Source organism: Polistes fuscatus, unplaced genomic scaffold (genome assembly GCF_010416935.1).
Source record: "Polistes fuscatus isolate 324 unplaced genomic scaffold, CU_Pfus_HIC Scaffold17, whole genome shotgun sequence".
In the NCBI taxonomy this organism is placed as follows: domain Eukaryota; kingdom Metazoa; phylum Arthropoda; class Insecta; order Hymenoptera; family Vespidae; genus Polistes; species Polistes fuscatus.
In genome coordinates, this window is record NW_025113075.1 from 148,669 (window position 1) to 174,011 (window position 25,343).

A 25,343-nucleotide genomic window follows, 5' to 3' on the forward strand; every position below is an offset into this window, starting at 1 on the left:
CTTTCTTTCTATTTTTTCACTTTTTATTTGTATTTGTAAGAAGTAATCTAGTTCTTGCTTGAATGAACCTTCGAAACGGCCTTTTAAGGAGAACACTATTATATATCTATGAACATATAATATTTAAAAACAGGATTAGGGAAAGATAGAATAAAGTATTAGCTAATAGAAATTAGATTTGGGTGTGCGAATGCTTAAAATATTAAAAATGTAAAAATGTTAAGCACGCGCGCACACTCACACGCACGCGCACACGCACACGACGCACACGCAGACGCACACGCACACATAACGGTACTATTATAGATTCCTTATCATAGATAGAATGCGATGGCAGTTTTATGTCCTGGAAAGATGCTGTGATTTATTGTTTCGGCCGCTTTGATTTCATTTCTTTTCCTTTTTTTTATTTTTTTGTTTATTATTTCATTTCAACTGATTATTCTCTCTCTCCCCCTCCCCCTCGGCCACCGAATAATATTTATTATTGGTCGTCTGCCTCTCTTCATTTCCCATGCTTCTAACGGTTTACAACATTTCACATTCGTGCTTCGCTCGGAAAAAAATTCGTGTTCGCTTCTTCGTATTAACGGTAAGTTTTTCTTCGTGGCAGTGTCTGAAAGAAAGGGGAGGTCATTGAAATGAGAATAATAGATAACGAAAAAAATAAATAAATTCATCAGAATATTTCAACGGAAATATTGATACGACAACCGTTATTATTTCTTGTTACCGTTATGTTTTCTCACATTTAGTCTTGTTGTTTTTGTATTTTTGTTGTCGATCGTAATGTCCAAGTTTTACGCGACATTAACTATATGATAATGAGTGTAAATACACATATACTATCATATTTTCCAAATTAACGAATGATTCATTTTTTACTGGCGTATTAAGAGATGATGAAAAATGTATTTGTCTAATATGCAAATGCAACTAGCGATAATAACTGAAAACTAATTCTAAGAGCGATGCAATCCCACGCGCTAAATCTCACCTGTTTCAGCATATATTCCATATATAGCATTTCCTATTATTATTATTATTATTATTATTATTATTATTATTATTATTATTATTATTATTATTATTATCATTATATATGTTACCATTAAACTATGAAATAATTCTTCAACTTGGTAAAATATGAATACGCGAGAGACGAATAGTTTAAGTATGAACTTGAGATTTGATCCGATAACATTGATTTTGAAAATACAGGAACAAATAAAAACGGATAACTATAATCATTATTTTAAATATGTACAAAAAGCAAATTTTAAAGGCGGATTAAATTTCAATTTGATACTTAAAACAATCAGTTAAAGTAACTTATTTTTTCACTTATTTTTTTGCAATAAAATTGACATCAATTTATAATTGAAATAATCCTAACATATATGTCCCTGTGTGTATAAGAATTTGGAAAAATGTTATGTATTAAAAGAAACTATGAATAATTTTCAAAATGCTCCTGCTGCTGCTGCTGCTGCTGCTGCTGCCGCTGCTGCTGGGACGTAAATTTTGTTAAACAGGACTATTATTTTTGTCATTATAGAATTATAATTATTCGATAAAGAGTTCATTATTGCATTGAATATGAACAAGTGGAAATAATGATTATTAAAAATGGGAAAATACTGTATTTATACAAACCTTCATTATGGCTACCTACGCCTCGACCGACTTCTTCTTTTCCTTTTTCTTCTTAAGAAACGATGGCGTCCTAAGGCCCTTCTTCTTCTTTTTCTCCTTCTTCGGCGATTCCTCGCTAACACTCACGTCCTGCGACATGGAACCCTTAACACGGAAGGTCCCAACCGTAACCATAAACCTTTCCACATGCACATGCAACGTCGTCGATTGGTTTAGAATCACTCAATGAATTCAATTTAATCTTAAAGTCTAAACATTAAGTTCAAACATTCATGGCTCATTGTTTATAATGCGCTACATATAATTGATTTGAACAAGATTTTTCAAAAATGAGACGAATATTATGAATTTTCGATTAGCAAGTATTAAGAGTAATTATATCCCGTTGATTTATACTTTTTTAACAACATTATATTCAAAATACCAATAGTTCGGTGTGTAATACTTATTTAACTTAAATAACACGTATAGATTTGTTGTACTATGCATTAAACTAATAAACTAGTAAACACCAGCCATATGATCAATATTTTGTAGATCAAAAACATTTGAAAATTTCAAATAAGTTTAAAAAGAGTCCTTGAAGATCCTAAACCTTCTCGTTCGATTGCATTCGAGTCATGCATAATAGCACTATTGAAATAGGCAATGAAATGACGATTTGTATTTTAAACAAAAAACAAAAGAAAGAATGGAGAAAAAATGGAGAAAAAATGGAGAAAAAAACGAAACGATAATGAATGTCTATGACTACGTCGAAGCTTCGAGCTTTGTATTTAAGAAAAAAAGTTATTTAAAAAAAGAAAAATACAAAAATACCAAGAGAAACGAACACAGCTTAAGTTTCCAATTTACTGACTTTATTTATATCGCGCGCGTCTTCGAGCACAATTTCAGATGCGTGTTATTTCTACGACGATACGCTGCTGCTTGCAAGCTTTTGCAATCTAGTCTATTTGTTTTCTTTGTTTTTTGTTTTGGGTTTTTTTAACGTAATTACAAAATGTATGACATATGAGCCAACTGCTATTTTTAGGCATGAAATTAAAATATACAACGCGAGTCACAGGAGTATTCATACCCTCTACTATTCATTTAAAACAATCAATATTTTCTTATAATACAATATTTCCAAATTCTTCTACGCAGAAACATATTTCAAGATTATTAATTGATACAAACCAAATGCTACTTGAAAAAATAATTAAGCGGTTCAAAAGAAAGAGGATACAAGTAATATTTTTTAGTTTTAATTTGAGACAAGGGAAAAGAAATTTTTGTAAAATCTTACTCTTGTACCCCTTGCCTTCTTCGGTAACTCAATCAAAGTCGTGTATTTTATAAGAAAACAAATATACATACCATTTGTGCATTATAACTTGTACAAAATTCTGTCAGAAAGTATAAAAAGGGTCATTTGACCCGTCGTAATAAGTATGTATAATGTTAATAATCCTAAATTATGCTTCTGTTACTTTTAATAGAACTTATTTGGAAGTTTTGCATTACAAGAAAATATAAATAAAAAAAAAAAAAAAAAGAAAAAAAAACGATATTAATACGTACATCGAATAACGTGTTATCATCGTATAAATGACTAATTGTAAGAGACATAATGATGAATTGTTATCACAGTTTTGAAGGGGGGAAGAAAAAGGGGAAAAAAAAGGAAAAATAGAAATTAACGAGAAGCCACACACCCACAAATGCTTCTCCATTGATTGAAACGTTAAACATGGACACGTATATAGTTTGACATTTAGAAAGAACATTTTGAAAAATAAAGAAAAAGGAAAACAACGAAGAAAATAGATTGTTTCAACGAACCTCCTTGCTACTCTGAGAAAATGTACTGTGATGGGCGTCCGAGTGATCGCCGTTTACGGTATTTTCTCCTGTAACAGAAAAATAATTTTGTTTAAGCAGCTCGCTTCGAGATCAACATCAATAACGTTCGCTATTATTATCAATTGAAATATTAATCCTTGAATATATTTTAGTGTAGAAATGTAAAAAAAAAAAAATGATTTTAATATCGAATCCATTTCTACGCCTAATACATCGTACACATTAATAATGGCATCAATTATTTTACAATTTCAAGTTTGTAGAATAGGTATTTAATAGAATTCGTACTGTATTGTGAATTCAAATGAATCGTACATTATGTACATTCTTCCAAGGATTAAAATTAATAATAAAGAATAAAATAAACGTTAGCCATATATTGAAATAAGCGTACCGTAATAATCGCAACTTACCTCACAAATGTAGCATAGCGTTATTGTGCGATTGATGTTTTTAGATGATTGTGTTCATTATAGCTCGTTACCGTGCATTGTGTGTTCCCTTCCCTCTCTTTAAATATATTCACTAAGGATCGTGCAAAGGACAGGGTGGGGGGCACGCGTTTCGATCGAAGCGTTGGGAATTTTAATGAGAAACATTTTTACAAGCGGTATATAATGTTGAAAGAAATCAAATAAATTCATTATTGTCTGTTAGTAACGCTATAATATAATGATGTTACAGGGGAAAAAGGAACACAGGGTGCAGCATTTCAATTTTAATTTCAATAAAACTTCGGTGCTCTCGTTCGTGGAATATTTTCTCGCTTAAATTATAGTATTATGGAAGAAGTTGTTAGACTATTTGGAAAAGTGCAAATGTTTATTTCTTATCATAAAAACAAGGACGCATGCGCGTCATTGAGTTAATTAAATGTATCTATGTACATTAATGAGATCTGACCTGCGATCCCTGAATTTGAAAACAAAACAACAAACATGGAAATCGTAGGCACGTGCATTTGTGCAAGAAAAAGAAAAATATCGAAAACAAAAATAAACTCTGTTACATAGTCATTAATACTGAACTGTCAAAAATAGATAACGTAACTAAACAAATGAATTCCTTACTTTGGTTATAAGTCCTCTTATCACATTCCATGTACCGAGGTATCTAATCTCTTGTATTTTTTTTTTCTTTTTTCTTTTTTTCTTTTTTTCTTTTTTTCTCTTTTTCTTATTTTTTAATTTATCTTTGAAGATAAAAGAAAATAGTAAATGATAAAATTTACATGAAATACACAAAATGGTTGGTCATGCAACACGGAAAAAGAAAAATAATAATATTAAAATATAAAAGTGTTGTAAAAGACAAATCTCAGTAGTGCTCCGAAGAGAGTGAACGATTCTCTTGAATGGATTCAATGAGAGAATTGATATTAAGTTTCATTCCCGATACCAATCTACACAAGGAAGAATCCTCATATCGTGGAAGCATGTGAGATCCAGTCAAATCAAGATTCGCGAATTGTTCAACACCGTTATTAGCTAAAACAGGAGACTTTGAGATCACCAATTCAACATTTTCCGTAATTTCATTATCATTTTGTTCTATACTTTCGTTATCCCTTATAGAAATAATACTACGATTATTGGAATCGAAAAATGACTTGGAAGGTGACTCAAAAGGTGACTCAAAATCTTTACAAATGACGTAGGTTGCATCTGAAGATATGGAAACTTGATCAATCGAGTCTTGAAAATTATGATCTGAACATGAAGACGGTCTGTCGACTGATGTATTGTAGTCGCTACTTTCGTCCTTGCAAGTGTAATAATCTGTTGATTTATTTGATTCTTCCCCACTTACATTCATATTTTCATTTTCCATGGAAGAGATTATTATTTTCTCACTGCCATCCCATTTTTTGAAATATTCGGGACAAGTATCGATGAGTATTTCTTCATTCAATGATTCACTTGTAGTCTCTTCCGTTATGGGTGATAAATCTTGATACTGATGATCGAAATAAAGATCGTTTGTGTCTACGTTTCCATTGGATGATATCATTGAGTTATTATCAATAATTGGCATCCATCCGTTACTTAAACGATATTGCTTCATACTCTTCTTCTCCCCATAAATTTCCGCAAGGTATTTAAAGTTTTTCTTAAAATTATTCGACAATTCCAAATTCATTTGATACTCAACAACATTTCCGTTCGTTTTCCTATCGGGATATTCAAGCTCACAATGTTTACGTTTACGCGAATCTTTCGACGTTTCATTAAAAAAATATTCGCTAACTTCACACTGAGACTTTTCTATCTGAAAATTTAACTCGATCACATCATTTTTACTCGATCGATTAGTTATAGAACAAAATTCAAGGACAATTTCATCGGACAACGGACGTTTTTTATTCTGTGAATCATTTTTCGTAATTACTCGAACGTTAAGATTTTCATCTACGTCAATGTCAATATTTTCACTTTTACCAATTATATTATCATCTGCATCTTTATTACAAGATTTCTTATTGTTTTCGGTTAAAGTTCCTGGAAAATGACATTCAAGACATGTACACGTTAACGTTTTATCAAGAATCCCGGGAGAAATTGTTTGATCTATTGATTTTATCATTGAACATTCATTTACATCACTATTTTTAGTAATTTCAGAAATATCGGTAACAACAGATCTACAGTTGTTGTTATGTAAATCCTGAAAAATAACGGACGATTCCTTGATACATTTTTTATCGTTATCGATCTTCGGAGTGGGAACAGTAATAGTGTCTTCCATATCATGCATTTCTAACACGTGATGAACAAGCTCGTTAACGACAATCAAATTCAAATTGTCCGCAGAAAGCGCATTCTTCAAAGGTACGCTTAGATTTGAAGTTAAACAAGAAACATCCTCGATAACCTGATCAACAATATTTGTTGCCTCAACGTAAGCTTGATTGATATCAAGATCAGCTAATATTTGATTAACGCTACTATTCATGTCCTCGCTAAATGATTCCCCAAGAAAATCTTCCAACTCGCGGATCGTACCAGTTGGCAATTCTAATATGTCTGATCCATTATTAGAGCATTTATCGTTGGAGTCAACAATGGAATTACGATCAGTCGAGTCATCCTGAAAAATATTTTCTATGGATGAATTGCGAGAACTACAACTTTTTGCTTTATTAACTTCTTTCTTCCATTCGTTCGATTGATGCTCTACATAAAATGACTTGTTTATATTATCAACATTGTTATTTTCAAAACAAACCGTTAACATTTCGCACGACGGTGTCAAACTGTAAATCAAATTCATGTTCGTGGAATCTAAATTATACTTATCCGATGCTTCTGTTACCGGCAAAGCATTCAAATTCGCACATGATGGTAAAATTTTATCATTGATACAATTAATAACATCTCCTAAACTGTCTCGACGATTATAATTGTACAATTCCTCTTCATTGTTCGGTTTGGAAACCAGTTTGGAAACCAGTTTGGATAAACAATGGCAATCATCATCTTCCCAGAAAAATTTACTTTCACAAGAGGAACTTTCATCTATTTCTTTTTCATTGTCATTCTCCCTATAAGACTTGTCTTGTTGATCATTAGCAACTTGATACCTAGAAGAGTCACATATTTTCTCCATTATACAATTCAATGAAGTTTCATTGACTTTTTTCTCTATCGCAGCAGCATTCTTTTCTATTTTGTCATTATGATTTGGACAAAGTACAAGTTGATTTTCATTACAATTTTTCTCATCTTCCTTGTTATTATTAATAATGTTATTAGAACATTTTGTTTGAAAAAGTTTAAAAGAATCTTTTTCTTGAACCCCATAATTGCCATTCAATATTCTTTTCTCATAATTTTCGAAAAATTCACGTCTCGCTTCTATTCGAGTCTTGTAATTTTTCCAAAATCGTGTTTCTCTGTTGTAATGATTATCTGTGACTTTTTTATCATAGTTCTTGTCATCATTTGTTTTCTTAATGGGCCTCCGCATGGTGTTCCACGAACATTCAATCAAGGTGGGTTTCATACGTTCTGCGATGACTAAACTGCGAACGACCTTTAAGTGTAGATTATCATGGAGCTCGGGAGATCGGCCGCCTGAGCGAATACTACCACTGCTTTCGCTGCCGCAACCTCTTGATAGAGCACAATCTGTAAAATTAGATTGTCCAAAGACAAGCGAACCTCAGTTTCTAACACATTCTTTTCTTCCATGTCAATCTATTCGATTTAAGAGTAGCATGATTGACCTGACCTCGTTATGATCACGGATCGCTCACACCTTCCTACTATTGTATTTCCTACTGTATTTCCTTCTATATTCCCAATTTAAGATAGACAATAACAGTTTTAACATTTACAAATGGTTTTTATCAACCTCTGTATTATTATACCCCTAATACTTTTTCCCTTATTCTTTCCCTTAACTACAGTAAATAATGACAAATATAAAAAACAGGAAAAAACACGACAACAGGATGACATACTTATAAAATATAAATACGTATTATGTACACGTAAACCTAATTATTAAATTATTATTAAAATAAAGATATATACAACAACAAAAATGAGATCAACGTTCGGATTGACCAAAGTATGCAGATTTGCATGCTTATAAACTGTTAGAAAAACAAATATGCTTAAGGATATCATTAAAATTCGTTTGACAAATATCAGCATGTTTGGTGTAAGCGTTAGCGATCATAAAGATTCCTTTTACCCTTGTTAGATATGGAATAAATTTTATGGGAAGGGAAAAAGTATGTATAGTTTATTCTGGTGTGTATACTTGTGTGTGTGTGTGTAACGTTAAGCACAAAGATGCGATCATGCGTTACCTGATACAACACACTTCTTTCACCTTCAACCTCTCCTTCCTTAACTAAGGAACTGCTTACCTTGCCTGCTAATATCACTTTCTGCTTCAATCGCAGCACGTCTCATTTCATTGAGGAACTCCGTAGTTGCATACGCTGTATTAAGAATAAACAATTACATGCATATGTCAAATAGGGAAAAAATACTCATGCGAGAGAGAATATTTTTGTTATTATACGAAAATTACTTATTAAATAGGGAGTATCACAAAAATCCAAATGTAATTGTACAAAATATGTATACAATATCATATGAACATGCTAAAATTCCAAAAACTCAAAAGACCACTATACTACTTTGCATTTCATATTATATCTTCTAAACAAACCTTTCTTTGTACGATATACAATGATTAAGTCTTTGTAAATTTGTAACATTTAAAATGTACTCACCGTCACTTAAAACGACTTCTGGTTGACTGGGCACAGGCACTTGTTTCGTTTCTATCCGTAAAACTCGAGGTTCTGTCGATACAAAATTAAAGGATGTTAATGAATTTCTATTTTTTTTTTTCTTCATTTTTCAATTATTAAATAGCAATTTTTCAAAAGTATAGATCAAGAAAATTCTCAGGTTTTTATTACTACTGATGTGAGTTTGCAATATAAAAATGTCACTCATTGTAGTCGCAAATACGTGATCTTTTAGCAAAATCCAGCAGAATGATTTGAGTAAATGGGGTGGACATAAAATAAAATATATCTGCCCATCATCAATATGTCATGCCCATCAAATAGATAGAACATTCAAATTCCAATGTGAACTCCAATCATGACAATGAATACATTGAGTTAAATATATTAAAAAATAGTATATCATAAATGATTCATATGTAGAAGTTTACTAATGGGTATTTAATAGATTTTTTAAAGATGTTCTTACACTTTATGTAATTTTCTTTTCTGATCTTTTATAATTTCCTTATTGTGACCCGTTTAAATGTAGGAGGTTTAAATGAAACATTATGTATTTAATAATTTCTCTTACCATCTCTGCTTTCTTCCTCAGTCTCGGACGTAACAGAGACTGGTGACTGAATCGGACTCTTGGCAGTGCTAGATTCGTGTGTTGCACGACTGATGTTAAATGACGACAATGCCTCAGATTCCGATTGTGATTCGTCATCTAATTATAAAAGATTCATTAAACCAATATTTCTCTTTTTCTTTGAAAGAAAATAAAAATTTATATTTTGTAAAAACAAAAGCATTATTATGATAAATATTCAACGCTTACAAGGATCGCCCTTTTGCTTGCGCTCTACCTCCTTCTTATACTGATCTAATTCCTGATCCGTAATGGCATCAAATGGATTTTTGGCATAAGGTGTCTTGTAAACCATTGCATTATGTTGAAACCCTCTTTGTATGATACCCTTACTAGCTGCTCCTACAAGTACAACTTGCTCTCCAGTGCCACTGATTGTAGCGTCCTTGAAAATAATTAAAGAAATTTAAAAAATATAAAATTAAACATCAATCAAGTTTAATATGTCATAAAAATTTGTAAATATTTCAAAAGTGGAATTAGCCCTTTTTCCTGGCTTATATTTTAATAATATATTCATATAATATATAAATCCTAAAATTCATATACCTGCATTTTTTTCGCTTCTTCCCACGTTACACCTTCCAATATGTGCGATTGTGGCCCAGCTGATATTTTATCTGCTCTACGATAGTCTTTTATCTAATGAAGTAAAAATAGAGATGCGTGCTTTTTTATTATATTAATATCTCTCTCTCTCTCTTCTGATTAATTCAGAAAAGTTAAAATTTTAAATTGTGAACATATACTGAGTATTTTTGGTAATAAGCTTTCTACCACTATCATTAGAATTATTTTGTTCAATTGTATAAAATATAAATTTACTTACCTGCTGTTGAATTTGCTTGAATTCTTTCGGATTAGTGTTTTTAGGTACAAACTGGAGAGCACCATCAATCTTCACCGGAGTACTGCTATGGGTCGGAGATCCATCGGACACCCACTGCACACAAAACCAGAGCATTAGAGTTGACCCCCTTTGATATATTTTATCAATATTATCATTTACCAATAAATGATACATACGGTTTGCGCAGTGAAAATTTAAGTACTGCATGTAATGTGTGCCTGCGTTGAATATTTTTCTTTAAATTTTAATATAATAGTTTTTTTTGTGTGGGCGTTGATTTTAAATACTTTTAAATAAGAAATTTATATACATATATATATAAAAATCTATTTAATATAATATTTAATTTTGTTCAGTATAAATTGTTAAACTAAAAATATCGCTAAAAGAAATTCCAACTGTATCAAATGCTTAAAGGGTCATTTCACCTGGTTTTGTAAATGCAGTGGATGTATACCGAGGTCATGGAGAATTCGAAGACACGACCGACCAGCAGGCACACATTCATACAGGTTTCAATCCGACGAATTCTATTACTTTCTATAGAGCATACATGATGTATCAAAAAAACAAAATAAATGCATAACTAATAACGTGCAAATGACATTAAGAATGACTACCCGTCTAATTTAATAAATTTTGATGAATATATCTGCAATTGTACATCACACCCGTGCACACGCACCATTCTTTGGTTATTGCTGATTTATATATGTTTTGAATAGTTAAAACATTGTTAAGACATATTAGACAACGGATTAAACTTTATTCGATTCATGAATATATATGCTACAGAAGACAAAATGACGCACAATCCTATATATATGTATATACGTACGTACGTATGTTTGTATGTATGCATGTATGCATGTATGTATGTATGTATGTATGTATGTATGTATGTATGTATGTTTGTATGTATGTATATCTATCTATAATAAATATACACTTACATATATTTATAATTAAAGTATTATGTACTTCACAAAATTATCCAGTATTCATTGGTAATAATATTTGCTTTGTGCTCATTTTTATATCAGATATAATGATCTACTTTTTGTTTTTTTAACGAAGTACATATAAATAACATAGATGATCATTGTAATAAATAATATTAAAATTTTCATCGTACATACCGTATAAAGATTAGATTCAATAATGTATTATAACTCATATTTAAAAAAACAAAAATGTTTTAAATAATAAATTAAAACTTGAATTTGTTATGTTACTTGGATTAACTATCGTAGTTGAATCAAATCCTAGTGATAAAAATATTATTCTGCAACATATTAACTCGACGTTAATTTATTTAATCATAATAAACAATAAAATAGACGATGGTGCATCATTCTAAAACATGATAATGTCTTCTGAAGTCATTTAAATATTATTTACATATATATATATATATATATATATATATATATATATGTAAAGGATTGATCCTTTTTTATTAGATCTCCCATGTATAACAATATAAAATTTCACAAGATACATCCATTAACACATATTTAATATAAGATACGATATTTGTTGTATATATTAATTCATCAACTATTTAAAATTACTTTCATTTGCTTTTGTAACAATATATTAAGCATAAGGACTACGTGATATATAAGATAGGCAATATAATATTGAAAGCTATATAGAAACATTAAACGCATCATTGTTAATGGAATGATACATGAATGGAATGCATAAAAATACATAAAAATAAAGAAGAATCAATTTAGTAATATAATTCTCCTTCATTAAATGCAATGCGCATAGTTTTTACTTCAAATACATATTAGCTTTGATGATTAATATCATATTAAGGCAATAAATTTGCATGATATGTTATACATACACAAATCGTACAAATTTCATTTAACTTCATATATGAAAAAGCATAGGAGTACCGTTGATATGAAGTATTATTCTATAACTATATAGGAATATTTGGCGAGTATTATATTCCTTATGTACTTTCCGCAATGTATTTTTATAACTCGCGGATACATTTTATAACACATATGATCTTTACAAAGATCTATGAACACAAATTTTTATTTAACTATCGAAATGATGATTTTAGTTGCATTTATATATATAAAGAATGTTTAATTTATATATATTTAATATATACGCGTATGGCATTAGAATGTTATTCATTCGATTTATCAATGCTTACTCGTTTTTATTCTCAAAAGTAATAACTTCTACCTTTGTAATTTTCTTCGGATCAGGAGTACCAGTTTCCAATATCTCCACCTTTTGATACACATTCGGTGAATTTAACCAGCGTGACCTGTCGGTACCTTTACGACCACCTTTCCAAAGCCTATACAATAAACAAGAATGATATGATCATAATTATAAGAAATTAGTTTTAATATAAATAAAGTGTCCCCAGGGGTAAAACATGTTCAATTAAAATTATATGATTTTTTCTTTTAACACTGCCATCTCTAATATTTTAAAAGAAGTCTTTTCACCTAATTTAATCATTTTGGGAAATAATGTGTTTAGTCTGTAATTAGAAACATTAAAATATAACATATTCGTATATGTATGACAATAATGTTTCGCGCGGATTCATGTCGTTTACATAATTCACATATTTAATCATTCTAGTTGTAATAAGTAAATAAAAAACGAATTACTTACCCCTGCTTATATAATTCTTCTTCTTCGAGCAGATATCCCAAAGATGAAACTGCTGGTGGTACCTCTACATCGTTTCGTGGTTTTGGAGGCTCTCCTTTTACAAGTGGATTTCTATATATATAACCTGTGCGAAAACCCTATATAGAAAAATACGTAATATAATTTTCGTAATAATAATTTTCTATATGAATGAAAAGGCATACAAAAAATGATGAAATATAAATATAAATATAATTATAAAAGACTTACGGCGTTATCAAGCATCCTCATAAGCGCTTCAAATTCAGTTCCACCTATTCTCCAACGTTTTTCTAATTTGTCTGTAATTACTGTTGACTCTGGTGCTGCAATATGTTGTTGAGGAATTGGAGGCTTTCTTGATGCTTCGAAAATCGTTTTCTTCGATTCTTCCGAAATGAGATTTAAATTGTCTAGACCAGCTGGCATTAATTTTAATTGCGTTTCACAGGCCAATACAGTATTGTATACATTGTAAAATGCTTCTTCGACTGTTTCACCACAACAAAGCGCACCACGATTAGTTAATAACATTACTTTGTTTATAGGACCAAGATTTCTAGAAATTTTCTCTCTTTCTTCTGGGTCAAGCATTCCACCAACATAATGATGCGTACTTACTTCACCGATAACTATACTTTCCTGTCCAATTGGCAATAAACCACATTTTAGGGAAGAAATCTGTGAAGAAAGAAAACAATAAAATGTTATAAAAATGAAAATTGAAAAGAATAAATTAAGAAATAATTAAAAATAATATTAGCTCGGTAGAAAAATAGTTGCAGCCTTTAAGTATCGAATTTATTTTTTAAACATATGATTTAAATGTAGAATAATTGTTGAATGATCAATGAATAACTTACAGCAGTTACGGACGGAGTAGAAATATGAATGATACATTTGATGTCAGGTCGAGCAGCATGTATCGTTGAATGTAATTGAAATCCCGTAAGGTGTATACCAAAATTAGTTGTTCCTTGCTCAACGACAGAACCTTGCATATCGACCTTAATCAAACTAGAAGCCGTTATTTCGTGATAGAGTAATCCAAAAGGATTAACCAAAAAGTGTTCTTGATCCTGATTTAAGCGGGCCGTCATTTGGCCGCCTACATTTTGTGTCCATCCATATAAATCGAGTAATCTGAATACCGCAGCAAGTTTACAACGCAATAACTTTTCACCTTTCGCGTAGCCCATACTCTCGACTCCGCGAATATCATTAATAGGTACCACACAATTAGAATCTAAAATTTATAAATAAGAATTTAATTAAATCCTTTTATTAGTGTACCTTACAGCCAATAAATCGTCTTTTTATTTTCAATTGTAATAATAATAACAATACAAGATTGATTTACAAAACCGTTACTTTTTGACCTGATCAATAAGAATACTTAGTTAATTCATATCAAATAGAATATCAATGTATAGACATCAATATATACCATTTGTACGCTTAGGTAGGTACTTACTTTTAAATACATTTCCATTGAAACGTGCTCCTTGTGCACCCATCATATCAGAGATCTGTTGTAAAAGACCTGAGGGTCCAGCGCCATCTTTCATTTGGGTTTCAATTATACGTTCCAATTCTTCCCTGAATAATCGTGAATTCATCATCATTTCGACTCTCTTTCTTCTTTCCATTTCCCTCATGTCCTACAAATTAAAAAAAAAGATTAAACACGAGGATTATCAATGAGGAAAATTACATTTTGTAAAAGATCGTTGAATCATTTCAACAAGAAAACAATCATATTAAAACAGTTCAATTATTTTGTTGTTTAAGCCTGTCATTAAAAACGAAACATTATTGTGTTTAATACCATTATACAAGTTTTTGAATTTTAAAATACTCTTATATAAAGTTATCGTTAAATTTATTTTACTTTTAAACCGGAAGATATTTATTCCAGAAAATCGGAAAATATTCATTTTCTATGGTAAAAATAAAGTTCTTTGAAATTTTTCTACAAATTTTGTATGTTCCACGTCAAGTATCAATCTCCAACTAGTCATTTCAACTTTTCTTTACATTTTTTACAATAACTTCAAAATATATAAACTTTAATAAACTTAATTATTCTTTAACATATGAAAATTTATGAATTTTACCATCGTGTTTTAATGCAAGTTTTATTGAAAATAAAATATATTTCTATATTTGACAAACTTTTATTCGATTCCATAAAAAGTTCATAACGATTAATATTTTGAATGTAGCAAACTATCTAATCTTTTCGGTCAACCCAATAGAATCAGGTATTACTCACAGCATCAATATCTGCAGGCCTAATTTTGCTTTTTTCTTCCTCCGTAAGCCCGTCCATTGCCCCATTAGTATGAGGTTCCGAAAGTTCCTGCTGACTTGTATCCGTCATTTTTTATTTTACGTTTTCGACGACGCTACGACCTGGGAAAAATAAATAAATAAATAAGAAAGAGTGATATATACAAATACTTTTATTATATCTGTATTTTTAAATTTTTATTTCATTTTATCACCATAAACCTAATTGTTACTTTGTATACATTTGTATGAGATTCTGAAAATTCCTGCTGACACATATCAACCATATTTTATTTTAATAAAATAATATTTTATAAAATGAATAAAAAGCAATAATATTGAATCCAGAATTTGAATTCAATATTAAAAGAATAACATTGGAACGCGGTTTTAGTAAGTTTAAGCATTAATGATTTTGAAGTATAACTTATATACTTATTGTACCACAACATTATAATACTATAAGTATAGAATTTTAGTATAAAAACCAAAGAAAATATGCAAATTTCTTTTTTATTAGAAATTTGTGTACATCAAACTGAATTTTTAAGTATGTAATCTCATTTACGAATAAAACAGAAAAATCATTTAGAAATATCTTTGCTAAAAAGAAGATTGTTCATTGAAGAAAAAAAACAATCATATAAGAAGAACTGCTATCAGTTATATTGAAGAGACTATTGCGTTACGACTACCGGAATTAGACCATGTTCTACTATTCACCGAACTATAAATAATTTGTAACTCGTAGATCACTCTTATGACTAAACGTTTTATTCTTTACTCGATGTGTTTGGTCCAGAAAAAAAAAAAGAAAAAAAAAAAAAAATACAAGATAAGAATAAGAAACAAAAAGTTACAAAAACGAAATTCATTCAATTTGAAATAATTCATTTACCTTTGAAATATACGTATACGAATTTCATTCATACAATGCATAACACAAGTATTGGCATAAATTTCATTTGTTTATAAAACATTTTTTCTCAATTCGTAAATTTAGACCTGAGATATATTTTTTAAAATTAAAACAGGTTCAAGATTAAATTGGCACATAGAAAGTAAAATAAACAAATAAATATAATTAAAAACACATAAAGACCAATTTTTAGCTAACAACTATATTTAACCAAAAGTCACTTTACCCAACTGTAAAATTGTATATCTTTTTTGGCGGACATTTGAAGTGGCGTAAAACTATAACTTCACATCTTGAAATAAAAAATGAAAAGCTTCGACTAAAACCAAATTTCTTAAATTTGAAGATGATCGATTGATAACTTTGTGCATAACTTGACTCAATTCATTAGGAACATTGGAAGCCCTTTTTTCGTTTCCCTTGCAAGAACGTAGTTATTCCCTTGCAACGACGATAGTTATTATACATATATCGTGTCTAATTACAGAGATGCGTCATTTCCGGTTGTAACGGGCGTAATGAGAACCGATGATACGAGATCTCATTCGACTTTAAGTACTTATGTAGATTATTTCAGTAATAGAAATCCTAACGGTGATTGTTTCTACAATTTTTCTACAGCTCACGTTGTAACGTAACTCAGGTAAATGGCTTTGACCTATCGTAATAACGATGAAGGTAGATAACCGGGTCACACGTCATAATTAAAAATTACACAACATATATCTATTACATGTATTATTATAGATAAGTTGTGCGCAGTGCATTGTCCTTTTCACTTGTTTTCCTATATTTTTTCCTAACATTCGAGTATAATTAGCATGTTCGTGAGCGCAGTAAATACACCCATGAAGAATCATTTAATTAAAAAAGACGAATGTCCAACAAGCGTACATAGTGGTGCGAACGTGACACGCCCAAAGTTCCAATGACGATCGTTGCTAGGACGCTTCGTTAGACTTCAATGTTCAAATATACAATTTTTCCAAATTCATTTTAACAAATAGGAGGAACATACTTATTTTAGGATCATTCAATTTTTAAATTGATATCAATTTCATTACGAAAGATCATTTCGTTTAGATTCAGCCAAAAGTCACTAATAACATTTTCATCTAACCAAAATTTTCATAACAAAAAGCATACTTTTCCCAAACCTGATTTATCCCATGAAAAATTTATTCGACGAGCAATAACTCAGATTAGCATAAATGTTAATTAATGATTTTTGGCTGAACATAAACGACACGTATATATTATAGAAAAAGTATAAGTTACAATCGAATTCCATTTAAATTCAAAAATTCCTTTCGTCCTTGAAAATCTCATTCAAATCGTGGCAATAAAAGAAAGAGTGATACGAGAATAAACGATTTATGAAATCATTTTTTATGGTAATATGGACAAATAAGTGGTCTAAATTAAAACACCTACGTCTAGGTAAGTGTTTTAATCTCTCTTTTTCCTTCCTACGGCTCCTCAAGCACATAACATTCAATACAGACGTTTCCTTTTCTACTACTTGCACCCAATGGGTGGTCATCCTCCTGACACAGAGATACATGGACGCGTCCGAAGGTCTATCTATTGTCCTTCCTGCACGAAATACTAAATATATAATATTAGTATAGTATAGTATAGTATAGTATACTCAGAATCACTTTTCAATCACTTTATAATGACTTTATAGTATATTTATTAATTCAAATTCAGTTGAAATAATCTAAAATTCATTTTATCTTTCTCTGCTATAATGGAAGTTATATGTATGTATGTATGTATACATATAATTTAGTAATATATAAATGTGTGTGTGCGCGCGCGCGCGCTACTAATACAGACGATGACGACACGTCTCATGTTCCTGCATATTGGATATGCGGCTTTACACGCATGACGTGGCCTCAATGATTGCAACGAACCAACACTAGCTATATTATATGTATATATACATCATATATACATATAATATATAATATAATATATGTACGTAGAATAGAAGGTGTGTGTGTGTGTGTGTTGAGGCTCAAAACTTTTCAACCCACTCTCTTATGTGTGCAAAGTTAAATCGTTAAATATACGTATATAAATTTAATATGCAAATATTACATATAAAATATTTTATATTAAATATATACAGTGGTGAGTCCCCCGGGAGTATTCGTCTCCACACTGTTTATTTAAAACAATCAATATTTTTTATTATTCAAATATTTAATTGATATAAATTTTATTGTAAAATAGGATTTCGATCATTTTTCCCATTTAATAAGCGAAATAAAATTTGATATAACTGAAAAGAAAATTGGTCTTATAAGATATGCCCAATCATCTCAAAAACATTATAAAATGCAAGGAAGGATCAACCAAATAATAATTATATTTTTCTAACAATAAAATGCTCTTCTATAATATAATTGATATTGATTTAAAAGCTTAATAATCCTAAAATAGGTTTCTGTGAATAAGAATTTTGAAGCTTGGCAGTACAAATAAATATCAATTATTTCTAATTTACGGCGGGAATAAGTACGAATACATCTATAACTCACTGTATATATATATAGCATTAATCGTTACACACGATGTGTGTATTTATTACTATGCAATGTTGTGTGTATCGTTAAATCGACATTAGTTAGAAGTACGATCTTTCACATGTGACATTAAAGAAGTTCCTCTGCTTTCTCTGATAGTCGTTTGATTACACAAGAGAAAGAAAAAAGCAAGAAAGAGAAGAAAGACAAACAGACAGATATCGGACAATGACCGGAATATACTAGAAACTTTCAAAACAATAATCATCATTATTTGAGTATGAGAGAAATCGTTTGGACGTTCTACATTATAACGCTAAATAAGATTTTATAAACGTGTTATAAAAGACGACGATTAATAGGATCGAATCTGCCAGAAGATACTCTGCAATTTGATCTTATCGTCGTCTATCGATACTCGATACGATCGAGATAGCCAACGTAATATTTATTACGATGTTATGTTCAATTTGAAATGTTTCAATGAATACTTCATTGAAGTCTTAATTTAAAGATTAAATTACATTTAAAAAACACCTTAATAGTAATATAAATATAATTATAGTAATAAAATAGTAATCAATGAAATACGACCATCTAAAACTAATTATATTTGAATGAACGTACTAGGAAATAAGATAAAAAAAAAAAAACACATTACGATAACTATCTATTAATTATCTTTTTTATATTGTCTTAAATTGTTGTAGGAAAGGAACGATAATTAAAATCTAAGCATATATCAATTAAAAACTTGAAATTATTTAAAAAATATGTAAGACAAAAGACTTAATCATCGAAATATCAGCGAGTTTATTACGGATGCTGGGAAAGATTGAACGGGATAGGAACTACTTAACAGAGTGTGCGTATGGTAAATGGTAGAGAGGTGGAGGAAGGACTAAAGAGGGGATTATGAGACGCTTCGAACTCGATACGCTCTCTTCGTAATGGCAGGAAAACGAATAAAGTGTGTGTGGAAAAGGAAAAGATTACGACAAAATATTCCGAATGGAGTATCACTTTCAACCGTCAATAGGAATAGAGACAAGCGTACCGTTGTTAATACCACGATCCGTTTCTACTTCTACTTCTGCTTCTAGTTCTACTCCTAGTTCTCCTCCTAGTTCTACTCCTAGTTCTACTCCTAGTTCTACTCCTAATTCTATTTCTTCAACTTGAAGATCTACTTTTTAATAGGCTACCTCGAACAGATTTATTTAGCCAAGGCACATTGGTCGATCATTGGACAAACGAGCATAGAAATATGATATCGGGATAGTAAAAGAAACAAATTACAGTATTAAACGCGAGCGAACAAGAGCCATAGTAATACGGTATAGTAAAGGTGGAGGGTGGAGGGTGGAGGGTGGAGGGTGGAGGGTGGAGGGCGGTGGGTGGAGGGCGGAGGTGAAAGAAGAGGTAGAGAGATGGAGGTGGTACGAACCGCTCTGATGATGTTGATCGGTGCTGCTGAACCGGATTTGACATGACACACCCCTCGTTCGTCACACTCTACGTAATTTCTCGTAAAACATTCGTCGTCGATACGGAAAGCCGACGATTCCTTTTCGTTCTCTACTATTTCTCAATTTGTGTTGTATGTCAGCGGGTCGTACGTGACGTACGTAATTACAAAAAAAATGAAATAAAAATATACATACATACTAGATATACGTTCACTTACCTATTAGACAAAACACACAAAACTGTACACAATGTCGTAGGTGATAATTATTATCCGATACTGCCGGTACTTCAGCAGGAGCTCCTTTAACGTGCCGTAGCTGTAAAACCGCCTTCTTAGGAGGGGAAGGGGAGAAAGAGAGAGAAAGAGGAGAGAGGGGGAGAGAGAGAGAAAGAGAGAGTGAAAAAACGAATGAACAGTCCTTCCGTTCGGCGGATAGCTTCCCCGTTGGGGCGATACTCCTCGAAAGCGATGAACTACTAACGGTAGCCAAGCCCTTCTTTACTTAACTTTCCTTTTCCCTTCCTCGCTTATCCTCCGCCCAAACCAATAGAGTTCACCGTCGTTAAACCGGCCAATCCTTCCGTTCTTCCGCTGTCTTAACTTCTCTTTACTTTATCGCTTTCTTCTTCTTCTTCTTCTTCTGCTTCTTCTTCTTCTTCTTCTTCTTCTTCTTTTTCTTCTTATATTTCCGCTTTGCTTTGCTTTCCTTTCCTTTCCAGTTTCCCCACACCACAGAGAGTCGTCCACACGAGTCGATCCCCACCAACTCTCTTGATAGGATGACTTATTATACACACAAAGTTTCTTTTTTTTACCAAACCCGAGCACCGAAGAACGCGAATTCTCAACGTGGAATCGCGATCCCCAGATACACCCTTTTTACATGCAGATCTTTTTTATTATAAATCCAGGAAACATCGCATAACTGGAGTCCCCGTTTCCACTGCACGATAGCGTTCGTTGACTAATAGCACAAGATCGATCCGTTCTCTCTCTCCTCGCACTCATTCCCCTCTGATCATGGGTTAACACCACCGACACGACCAACACACGCGTCTTTATGGCTTTAGCTTATTCCGCTCGCCAATATCGTGTCGCGTGGCGCTTCGAACGGTTTCTCTGTCCAAAAATTTCAAACGGCTGATATTTATCGCTTTTATCTCATTGGATGATATCTTTTTTGTCCACTACGTCAGAAACTGCTTCGCGATACCTGATTGGTCTAGCGTTTAACATGCAACGTTAAGAGTGGTTGTTCGTTCCTCCAATCATAGAAAAGCTTTTTATATTGTTTTATTTAAAGACAAGATTATTGGATGATAATATTATATTCAATATTTCAAGAAATATCTTTTCAATATGTGACGCATATTTTATTATATCGTTTGCATATTTAAACAAATGCAATAATATTATGAAATTTGACTCTATTACTTTTTAGATCTTATTCTCTTAAGAGTATAAATATCTTATTGTGATATTAAAGTTAATAATAAATTATAAAACGAATAAATGTAACAGTAAAATTTGCTTAATCATATTTCAAATTTAAAATATACTTGTGACAATTCCATCATACACTCTCATCGAAGTGAGATCAATATATGAATATTAACAACGTTTAGAAAAATGTTAATATTTTATTAATAAAAAGTAAGCTATCAATCTGCTCAGATAGAGATGAAACCGGTAGATTTAAAACCGGTTTATTTGGTGGCTTGTATGCTATTATGCGTTTATAAATAGAAATTACATAATTGAAAACCAATGTCTCGTCAAGATCTAATTTTTCGCTTTACGATAGTAAATTCGTAAGAATTATTTACGGCTCTTCCAGGGAAAGACATAATAATAATACTTACAATTAGTAACAATAATGACAGAGATAATAAAAATGACAACGACGACGAACACAAACAACACAATGATGAAAATAATAGTGAGGACATGGTATTGACGGGGGAGTCAGTGGGGAGTCAGTGGGGAGTCTCTTTTAATCATGCACGGCCAGGGCCAATGATTCATACGCAGTAGCATCACATTTGCTTCGCGTTTACATTGCGCTATAGTCGTTATCGGGAAACCGTCAAATTTCTAATATAATATCCTTTTATTTGATTGAACGTATACATACTTCAATTTACAATAACGTCATTTGTGTTAACTCATATCGCATAATGTATTGCGTGCGATCGTTACGTCCTACGCAGCGTATTCGGCAATGTATCTCATGGATGAACATCTGATCGTGCCTCGCGTATTCGATTACATATGCATGCATGTATGTATGATATAATCATGTACGTATGTAACTATGTGTGTATGTGTGTATGTTTATATGTATGTAGGTAATATGTGACGTATGATCGTCCAAAGATTTATTTATTCACTTGTGCACGTTTCTACCACGTTGACGACGTTGAGCTCTAACGATAAGAGAAAGTAACGGTAGCGGAACATCGTTAACAGGACGATGTCTCTCTCTCAACGTCAATATTTTCACTAATATGTTGATAATATTGGTGACGGTTCTACTATTGACTAGACCATGCAGTGTGTAAATAATCAGTGTTTAATCTATCATTGTTAAAAAAAAAAACAAAAGATACATTGATCGTTTGTTTTATGCAAACCTCGCGATATTTTTTCTTCGTTTATTACACGTTCATTAAACGGTCAAAGAGTTGCGTATTCGGTATATATATGTAATACATAGACGCATTTACTTATGTAGACAGGGTTTTTATAATATTTCCCGAACAATATAAATTGCTTTCATTTGATTTAATCGGCATTTTGAATTGACTACACAACAGTATTCGACGCTCAACATTGATTGAAATCGTTGTTGATCGATGTAAGTAAGTATCGCCATTTCGATAGCGGAACGGAATGTTATGTCCTTGATTTGATTAGAATTTAAAAAGCCATTCATTTGTTGTACGTCTTTCTAACAAGTAATCTAAAAGTAATCTAAAAGTATCCTTGGTAATTCTTAAATAAAACATAAATGAATATTATCTCTAATTGTAGCATTAACCGCAATTCTTTTATCACGTCCTTTAATTAAATTGACTAATTATAATAATCTTCCGTTAGATCTAAGAGATACAAACGCTTATTTCGCAAAATTGCACATTTGGTACATACGTATATATGAATAATATTTTTGCATGATTTTCTCGATATTCTTGTGGGTTGGCTTAACATTTTTCACATATTACCTTCTTATTGAAAGAGAAGGTATATCGAAATTTTCAAAGCCAACGCATTTCTCAATCTTTTTCGGCTGTGTAATTTGAGTGATACCGCGGCCCAAATGTTCATGTAGCATCAAATTTCAACCAAATTTAAAATTAATCATTATCCTTAATTGAATATAAGGTAACATTTCGAGACCTCAATATTGATCGAGCTGCTGTTAATAGATTGAGAAACAAGTTGTTTTAAAGGATACATATTTCTGTCTCATATATAGTGAAATCAAGGGTGCGTACTATTTGGTTCTTGAAAACATCAGAAAATGCCATTATACTCGAGATCGGACAATTGGGCCTCGAAGCTAGTGATCGTTCTACAGTTCACAGCTTGGATCTCAGTTGGCATAGTTCTTCTTCAAAAAGGCGTAACCTCCTTGCGAAGTCAGTCCATGATAGAGACAAATAGCAACACTCAGGTATAGAACTTTAGTAGCTGAAATAAAAAATACCTATTGTATTATATCACCTGATAGAAAAACGACGTAAGATCATTCGCGATAATTCACAACTTGCGTGTTAATAGCCGTCCTAAGTATTTCTATAAGAGTATCAGTTTTTCGATCCACCGATATGAAGCATTCCAATATGAAACTTCAAGGGAATTTTTCTAACGTTGTACATTTATTTGTTCATGCATATCGATTTATACCATGACCAGTCTTTAACAAGATTTTATAATTGAATAGAAATAATAATCAATTTGGTACTCTATATGTGATTTTAATAATAAACCAAATAAAACCAAATTTGTAGATAATGGTGAAACAATATAAATCAAATGAAGAAAAGATGCAGAATTTTTTCAATCGAAATTTAAAATCAGCCGTGTCATATTAAAATAAAAAATGTGCCATTTCAATAAAAAAGAAAAAATCGAATTCGTAGATTTACTAATTTAACGTGGCGGAAATGCGTTCTACAAATCGTATCACTATAATTTCAACATTATCAGAAATAAAAGTCAATTAATTGACAATAAAAATGTCGTGCTATTTTATCGAACTATTTTATCGTGATTTCCCTTTCTTAGGAAACAAACGATACGACGATCAAATATTTAAATGACAAAACGAAGAGAACGACGGATCAAGAAGACTTATCTAACTATATTACAAAATCTAAAGAACATTCAATAAAGAAGTTGTTAAAATCATATCCAGAAAAAGCAAATGATAATATATTGGAAAGACATTCGAGCAGACGTTCGAATATAAATGAAAAGTATTACGAAGATATCGGTGATAACATTTCGAAGGAAAATAAAGAAGAAGAGGAGAAAGATATTATTAATTTAAATAAGATAGTCACTCGCGCCAGCATCAATGATTCATCGATATCTAATAAAACGCAAGATTACAAAAATACTACCGTTGATTCCGAAAAAAACAACAATTCTAATGTAACAAGTTTGCGAAATGGAAAAAAATTACGTGCTCGTATGAGCGGCGGAGCTGCGGCCGCCATTGCTATGGTTGCTGTTGGTGCTGCGATGCTCGTTGTTGGACCTATGGTTATCGCTTTACGTGCACTCGATAAAAGACGACAAGAAAGGAGATACTTAAAATCATTGGGGTGGAATGATCAACCCCCTACTTATGAACAAGCGACTTTAATGAGCGAAGTTCCGAGATATTCTACCTTAAATTTGAATACTACCGTCCACAGTTCCTGCGTTGCATCCCCGTCTGCATGCTTACCCGTAAACCCCAGTTAAAAAGATCTCCCTAGGTTATATTATTTTTATATACTCATCACAATGCATACGCGTTCTTACGAATTATAATCTTCTTCTTTCTTTTTTTCTTAATCATATATACAATTACAATGCACATTATATAATTTTATATTTCACAAACAAAGACAAAAAGCACTGAATTTTATTGTAGATGTATTATATTTCGTTTCGTTTCGTTTCGTTTTTTATACACACA

The 25,343-nt window shown here is 31.4% G+C and overlaps 2 protein-coding genes and 1 long non-coding RNA gene across 13 annotated transcripts; 1 reads left to right on the forward strand and 2 right to left on the reverse strand.

Annotated features, from left to right (window-relative positions):
* Nucleotides 1–172: 172 nt before the first annotated feature.
* Nucleotides 173–20,744, reverse strand: LOC122515270 (protein hu-li tai shao). 8 transcript variants are annotated; one of them, XM_043632562.1, is made up of 16 exons: nt 20,369–20,744; nt 15,209–15,348; nt 14,408–14,594; nt 13,797–14,179; nt 13,165–13,614; nt 12,916–13,052; nt 12,472–12,589; nt 10,237–10,350; nt 9,957–10,049; nt 9,597–9,792; nt 9,348–9,485; nt 8,753–8,824; nt 8,381–8,455; nt 3,484–3,551; nt 1,657–1,785; nt 173–616 (listed from the first exon to the last, which is right to left on the reverse strand). In XM_043632562.1, exons 2-15 carry the CDS (start codon nt 15,314–15,316, stop codon nt 1,672–1,674), a joined length of 2,253 nt encoding a protein of 750 aa, XP_043488497.1. In that variant the 5' UTR covers nt 15,317–15,348; nt 20,369–20,744; the 3' UTR covers nt 173–616; nt 1,657–1,671. The 8 variants fall into 8 exon arrangements, with proteins under 8 accessions (XP_043488497.1, XP_043488494.1, XP_043488496.1 ...); XM_043632559.1 differs by having other exon boundaries at nt 1,657–1,800; XM_043632561.1 differs by lacking the exon at nt 20,369–20,744 and adding an exon at nt 19,739–19,973 and having other exon boundaries at nt 1,657–1,800.
* A 93-nt stretch (nt 20,745–20,837) lies between these two features.
* LOC122515274 lies at nt 20,838–22,130 on the reverse strand. Its single transcript, XR_006303240.1, has 2 exons — nt 22,015–22,130; nt 20,838–21,374 (listed from the first exon to the last, which is right to left on the reverse strand). It is a non-coding gene; the product is annotated as an uncharacterized LOC122515274 (long non-coding RNA).
* A 12-nt stretch (nt 22,131–22,142) lies between these two features.
* LOC122515271 lies at nt 22,143–25,287 on the forward strand. Of its 4 annotated transcripts, none has more exons than XM_043632568.1 (3): nt 22,143–22,433; nt 23,631–23,828; nt 24,443–25,287. In XM_043632568.1, the coding sequence occupies exons 2-3, from the start codon at nt 23,676–23,678 to the stop codon at nt 25,124–25,126; spliced, it is 837 nt and encodes a 278-aa protein (XP_043488503.1). In that variant the 5' UTR covers nt 22,143–22,433; nt 23,631–23,675; the 3' UTR covers nt 25,127–25,287. The 4 variants fall into 4 exon arrangements, with proteins under 4 accessions (XP_043488503.1, XP_043488502.1, XP_043488504.1 ...); XM_043632567.1 differs by lacking the exon at nt 22,143–22,433 and adding an exon at nt 22,466–23,536; XM_043632569.1 differs by lacking the exon at nt 22,143–22,433 and adding an exon at nt 22,466–23,013.
* The last annotated feature ends 56 nt before the right edge of the window (nt 25,288–25,343 follow it).